Consider the following 7136-nt stretch of genomic DNA (forward strand, 5'->3'; position numbering starts at 1 on the left):
ATATTTTGTCCAATCTAAAAACACTTAATAATAAAATTTCGTTTGATAATTTTTTTTTCAATTTTTTCAATTGGTAGTGTAAAAAGAAAATAGAAGCATTGAATTAGATGCAACTTAGTTTCTCAAATGAATCATGGTCAAATCTCAACAATCATTAAAGAAACAATTAAATTTGTCGTTTTATCATTTTATATAATATAAGTTTTTACTTAATTTTTCCAACTATCTAATTTTAATGTATACTAGGGTTTTATGGTTGTTCATACCAATGTCTTGACCATTTTCAAATCAAATTAATTCTTCAACTGCTAGAAATTTTGTTTCATTTGGATATATGGTGCCAAAATTTCCAATTGTCCTATGAAGATAAACTTAGAAAAAGCAAGCAAAATGGAAATAAAAAGGTTTAAAAAAATGGCAAAAGATCAGCTTCTTTAGCAAGCAGTAGCCATTGGTAAATTAGTACTAAAAACACATACAATAATACAAGGAGCTAGCCTAAACTAAGAGATAAGAAGAAGGAAAGGGTTTTATAACTTATAAGTTCAAAATGTAGAATAATCTAAAACAAAATGGGAAATGACATTAATTAACATAAGCAAAAGCAATATTAAAATGGTACATATCTCATCAGAAAAGAGTGGAAGAACAGTCCATAGAGAAAGGATTGCATATGACATTGTCCAAATAGTAATGTGGATGAGCAGCATCCATCACCACAAATTGCATATCCTCTGATGGCTTCCAATGGCGCTTTCTTTGGTTAATGAACCAATTGTTGATCTGCTTCAAGTCGAGCCCTGTTGACTCCGCTAACGCCACCTTTTGCGACTCCTACACTCGATAACATTTTCGACCACGTTAATCGTACAACGACGCAAACGATACAGAGCACACCAGAAAGTTAATAAGAGTTCATAATAAACAACTATGTGTATATATATATATATGATTCTAATGCACGTAGTCATTTTATGAAAGTAAGATGAATGTCAATGGGATTTATACCGAGGGGTATGGCCATTTGTAATGTCGACTCCACCAGTCGAGCAACTGTTGTCGAGCTTCTTTTGGCAACTTTCCATTCTTCTTCTTCTTCAAAAATTCTTGTTTTAGGCTACCAAGATATCCGCTATATTTGCGTAGAAGCTGGCCTTTGAGTTCCTTCTCTTCGGCTTGAGGGTCGATGTAGTTATCGTTCATATCGACCTCAATCTCCTTCGAGCACTCGTTTTGCCTGACCAACTCAAAACCTAAGACAGACATCCATTTCAGAACACAACCATTCATATCTTTAACATCTAAATACTTGTGGTTCGAAAAAGAAATAATATTACAGACATTTAAACACACGACCATTTCTTAGAGCTGTAGTAATTATTAGGCTTAATGAGCCTGTCCTATTTCAACATGACAACATTAGTAAATTAGCTGACCTCAATAAAGTACTTTACTTAATTTTTCATTATTTTTGTGTTTATTAATATAATGTTGTAGAGAAAATTTATTTGATTAATTAAATATTAATATAACTAAACCAATAAAAAAAATTGGGTCACATCATAAGTTCAAACTTTCTTCCAGGGAGAATTTATATTCAAAATGAATAATCATTTAAAATAGAAAATCCTTCTCCTTTCACTTTATAAAGGTTGAAACCAACCTAAAGACAGCATATAATGAGTCAAGATTTTTACTTTCAATGGTGAAATTAGTAGATAATGAACAAGAAATAGGTCAAAAGTTATCAACTATATTCCATGTATAATTTTATTAAAAAAAATCTAATCTCTACAACAGGGACTATAATTTCAATGGCAGTCACATTTGGAGTAATTTCTTCTAAATATATGTAATCATTCTAACATAATTTATTAAATAAAATATTCTTTTAACTCAGCATAAATTTATCTTTAATAAACACATTAGGTAAAAGGTTTAATTCTCTACCTAAAAAATAAAAAAATAATAAAAATAAAAATAAAAAACTTTACTATTTTCTAACATATAAGGGTAAATGTGTGCCGTCATTCTTAAACTTTTCTAAGCTAATTCAACTGAAAACCCTATCTTATCATTTCAGAGAAATTGTTCAAAAACATCTCACAAGAATTTTGATTACATTCAAATTACTTTATCTTGTTATTCACTTTAATTCATACCAATATTTTAAAAAATCAAGTCAAACTAAAAAAAATACTTAAAAACTTATTTTTGTTTGCTAAAAATTCAAAATTTCTACAAAAAAAAAAAAAAAAATCTGAAAACCATCCTAAGAAATTAGGAGGAAACAAAATAATTTAAAAAAATAGAAAATTAAAAACAAAAGGACCGACCTTAGTTATTGGTCTTGATAACTAAGCTTAGCTTGTATGGATCACTTTCACCTATGAGTTTCTTTCTTTTGCTATCTATTTTTTTACAAATATTTACAAAATTCAAACTTGTTTCTGTTATTATTTCAAGAATTTTGCACAAGTCAAATTCAAATTCGCCATCAAGAAAAACGAAAATCATTGTAAAAGAATTGAGAGAAAAGAACCACACATCCTAAAAGCTAAATTGTTAAATTATCAGATGGCCTAACACATAGATGTACTCAAATTTTTTGGTAGTGAGAAATTCAAATCCCCACTTCCCACATTTATACTGCATATTAAAAAGCTCTCCAAATCATAAGATAAATATGATTGGAGAACATTTTTCTATTGTAGCTAGCTAGCCATAGTCATTTCCCTCAAAGTAAAGGGAACCAAAACCAACTTGAAAAGCTTGAATCCTAACCTACTGATCATAAACAAACAAATTAAGCCTAAACCTACAATGCATGTTTAGTTCTTCGATGATCTTTTCACAACCTTCTTTTTTTTCCAACAAAATACGATGAGAAAAAGAGATCGAAAGGTGCACCAAAAATGTCTCAATTAGGTTGATACATCTTTAACGTGTTATTTACGTTCAAAAATAAAATTACCGAAAAGAAAAATAAGTCTTTATCTTAATCTCCTTTTGGACTCGAGCTTTTGTGATCAGTACTTATTTCTGAACATTGATTTGATGTGCAATTATAACATGAATAAAAAAGGACACATCAGAGCAAAACCATTAGCTATATTATTACCCACCTAAAATCATAATAATCTAATAGAAGGGTCAAAAAGGACAATATATCATATAATATAATAATGTTATAAAAATTAAAATAATATGAGATTTTAAGGATAATAATAGAGAGAAAGAGAGTAACCATCAGAAGGAACTGCCAAGGCTTTGAGCTGAGACTCGATTCTTGAGAAGAAAAGCATTGCTTCTCTAAAAGGTTTGGTCAACTCTTGTTCATATTTGGTTAACATCTCACAATAAGCCTCCATGAACTGATCCAATGCTGGATCATCCCCACGTCCCGCCGCCCTACAGCTTCCCGTTGCCACCGCACACGCCTGCTCTAGTCTCGCCACCACTTCTGGTGGCGCACCCACCTGAACCAACAACATTCCACACACACCCACATGAAATCATACGCTCATAACAAAAATACAAAATTAAATCTCAACTCCGTATAAATCGTTCAACCAAAAAGCTTACGCTGATGAGTCATAAAAATTAAAAGATCTAAAGAACAAATTTACTTTCTTTACTCATCTTCTCAAATTTCTTTATTTTTTATTTTAAATTATGGGGAATTAAAAGAAAACATAATAATAATAATAAAGAAGAAATAACAACATATAGGTTAGAAGATGAAAAAAAATCTTACCAGAAATTTTACTTTCTTTGCTCATCTTCTCAATATTCTTTACATTTGATTTAAAATTATGGGAAATTAAAAGAAGACCTAATAAATGATAATAAATAAGAAATAACAACAAATAGGTCAGAAGATGGGGAAAAAAATTTACTTTCTGCACTCATTTTGATCTTAAATTTCTTTATATTTGATTTTAAATTACGCAACATTAAAAGAAGACCTAATAAATAATAATCAAGCAGAAATAACAACAAATAGGTTAGAAGAAGAAAGAAAAAAAAATCTTACCAACAAATTTACTTTCTTTACTCATCTTTAAATTTCTTTATTTTTTTAAATTTAAATTATGGAAATTAACAAGAAGACCTAATAAATAATAATCAAGAAAAAATTGCAACAAATAGGTTAGTAAAAAAAAGACCTTACCAACCCTAAAGTTTAAGAGTTACAATTAATTTACTAGTATTGATTCAACCAAAACAATAAATAAATAATAAATTAAGTTGATAGATGACGGTAAATTTACAAACCTTTTGACAGTTGACATAAGCGGCGAGAAGGCGAGGGAAGAGAGGATGAGCCATAATCTTCGCTTTAGAAGTTGAAGTAGTAAGAACATCATTATTGTTAGTATGAGGATGAGGAACAAAAGCAGAAACCCTTTGAGTTTGAGCATTATTATTATTGTTGGAAGTAGAAGAAGACCACGACAAAGGCAAGAACATCTTGTTATTGTTGTTGTCGTCCAATGTTTGAGGATTATTACTATTGAACATCATCATCATGGGAGTGTTAGAATTGTTGTTGTTGGTGGTGGTGGTGGTACTGTTACAAGTAGCCATGAAAGAACAGCTGCTACCACTGGATCCTCCTCCTTCCATGGCCTTCCCTTTTTGATCTCCCGCTATTTAAGCTTAACAAAAACAGTGTTCTTCGTACTTTATTTTGGTTCACACGAGCAGATGTGAAATGGAAAGAGAAAGAAGGGTAGAAATTGATTAGAAAAATTTTGTTTTTTGGGGTTTACCTTCCCGATGGAATGGAACCTCGTTCATTGGAGCCATGAGGAGGAGTGAAGTTTTTGTTTTGGGGGGTTTTTTCTGACTGGGATTTTTTAGAGAAGAAGAGTGAGTTTTGGGGGAAAGTGTAATATTGAAAGATGTGTTAAGAAGAAAGAAATAATTTTTATGGGTAAATGTGGTAATAAGAAGGGAGTTGGAGGGGTTGAAGGGATCAAAATGGATAATCAAAGTGTGGTGGGATTGATGGGAATAAAGGTCTTTTTGGTGCTATTGGAGGAGACACCCTTCTGTTTACACACTCTTCATCTCTCACTCACCTTTTTTTTTTCTTTTTAATAATTACTATTTATTTCTTTTCAAATAGGTCTGAGTGAGTGGAAGATTAGTTCAACGTTACAATGTGATTGTCAATTTTATATCCAATACTTAGGAGGTATTTAGGATAAAGAGTAAAATAGTGAGGAGTTAGAAGTTATGAAGACTAGAGAGTTATTAACTCTCGGATTTACAATGTGAAGAGTTGATAAGATATAGAATTGATGTCTTTTTAGTAGTATGATCTACTAACTCTTTAGGCCAAATAAGCAGACTTCTCAACTCCGACTTTCCAACTCCTTGGACCAAACACACTCCTAGAGGGTGTTTGTTTCAAGAGTTGGGATTGGATGAGTTAGGCATCGTAAGCCCAACCCTTGTGCAGGGCATAGATTTAGGAAATCTTGGCTTATTACATTCTTTCCCCATGAGTTTGAATAGTGTTTACTATTCAAGCTCATAGGTTACCTCCTTCCTTTTTTTTTTTTTTCTAATTTAATCTAGAAAGTACGTTGGCCAACCTCGAGACACCACCTTTGGTGACCATTGCGGTCAACTCTAGCCACCTCCCACCGACAACCGCTGCCAATCAACTCTAGCCGCCACTCTTTGGCGACTGTCGTGAGCCAACTCCAGTAGCCACCTCTAGCAAACGCTGTGAATCAACTCCAATAGCCACCTCTGGCGAACGCTGTCAGCCACCTCCGACGACCACCGCCACCTTGGCGATCGCTACCTTGGTGACCGTTGTCGGCCAACCTTTAGTCGCCACTGGCCAACTCCGACCACCATCGACCAACCTCTAACAACCCTCTTTCCTCCAAACTGGCAAAATTTCGGCCACCAACTGTGTTAGCCACCCTCCGACTGCCACCTCCAGCGACCGTCACCAACTAATCTTGAAAAACATTAATAAAAATACTCTTCGTATATAACAAACTAGACAAATTTGTATATAGAAACACTTTTAAAAAATAATTGAATTACATGTATGTTTTATTTTATTTTATTGAGTTTTTATCAAAAGTGTTTGATTAAGAATGAATTTTTGAAAGATATTTTTTTCTAAGTCATTCCAAATATGTCAATGGACTATGATTTTATAGTTGTATTTATTTAGGTTATATGTGTAGGACTATATATGTTTAAAAGCTCTAATTTAATTTAATAATATTTTCATATTTTTTTTGTTGGTTAATTTAACTAGCTCGACAACTTAGAATCATTTTTTAAATGTAAAGATTTAAAATGTTTAAAATAACTTAGCGACCAAATAAACAATAAAACTCAAAATTTTATGATTTTTTATTCTTCAAATGTAATTTGATAAGAAAAAAAAAGTATAGTTTTTCAATAACTAAATTTAATATTAAAATACTAGTTTATTTCAATTTTAAATTAGTGTATTATGGTAAAAAAAATTGATCATTTTCAAATTAGTTAAAGTGACAAAAGTCTATGAAATTTATTTCAAAATGTAGTAAGATTAAAATATCAAATTATTAAAATAATCGATTAAATAAAATTATAATGTTAGCCAAAATCTCTATTTCAAATTTTTTTTAAAAAATATTCTTTTAAATTTTTTAGTTTATTTTAAATTTAACTATATTAAAATAATCAAGATGAAAATGTTAAACTAATTTAAAATCTAACAGGTGATCAAATACAAGAAAATATTTCACAAATTAAATATTTATAAATCTGCACTTCATTCCTAGGCTACTAAAACTTGCAATCCAAACTTCTACTTCCAAAATCTACACTTCAAACATAGTTTTCAAAAATTCAGACTACCTAAACCTCCCAATCTAATCGCCAGACTTAACATTCTCATATTTAAGATTCCAAATTTGCGCGTCAAACACCCCCTTAGAGGTTATTTGTAGGCCTGCAATGGAGTTAGCTTGTAATGTAATGTAATTAAAGTCCATGTTTGAATTGAGCATCTTGGGACCGACTTGTAATGCCAAACTTCGTTGCCACAGTTATCAATTCAACCCTCTTTCCCACCATAACACTTCACAATCTCATTTCAATTCCAACCTTGA

General features: G+C 31.2%; 1 protein-coding gene across 2 annotated transcripts; it reads right to left on the bottom strand.

The window, feature by feature from the left end:
- Positions 1–405: 405 nt before the first annotated feature.
- LOC120077556 (homeobox protein SHOOT MERISTEMLESS-like) lies at positions 406–5006 on the bottom strand. Of its 2 annotated transcripts, XM_090314243.1 has the most exons (5): positions 4776–4928; positions 4279–4661; positions 3248–3479; positions 1009–1253; positions 406–834 (listed from the first exon to the last, which is right to left on the bottom strand). In XM_090314243.1, exons 2-5 carry the CDS (start codon positions 4627–4629, stop codon positions 631–633), a joined length of 1032 nt encoding a protein of 343 aa, XP_090170369.1. In that variant the 5' UTR covers positions 4630–4661; positions 4776–4928; the 3' UTR covers positions 406–630. The 2 variants fall into 2 exon arrangements, with proteins under 2 accessions (XP_090170369.1, XP_090170368.1); XM_090314242.1 differs by having other exon boundaries at positions 4279–5006.
- Between the last annotated feature and the right edge of the window lie 2130 nt (positions 5007–7136).

This window comes from Benincasa hispida, chromosome 5, assembly GCF_027475165.1.
Source record: "Benincasa hispida cultivar pf3 chromosome 5, pf3_genome.v1.1, whole genome shotgun sequence".
Classification (NCBI taxonomy): Eukaryota; Viridiplantae; Streptophyta; class Magnoliopsida; order Cucurbitales; family Cucurbitaceae; genus Benincasa; species Benincasa hispida.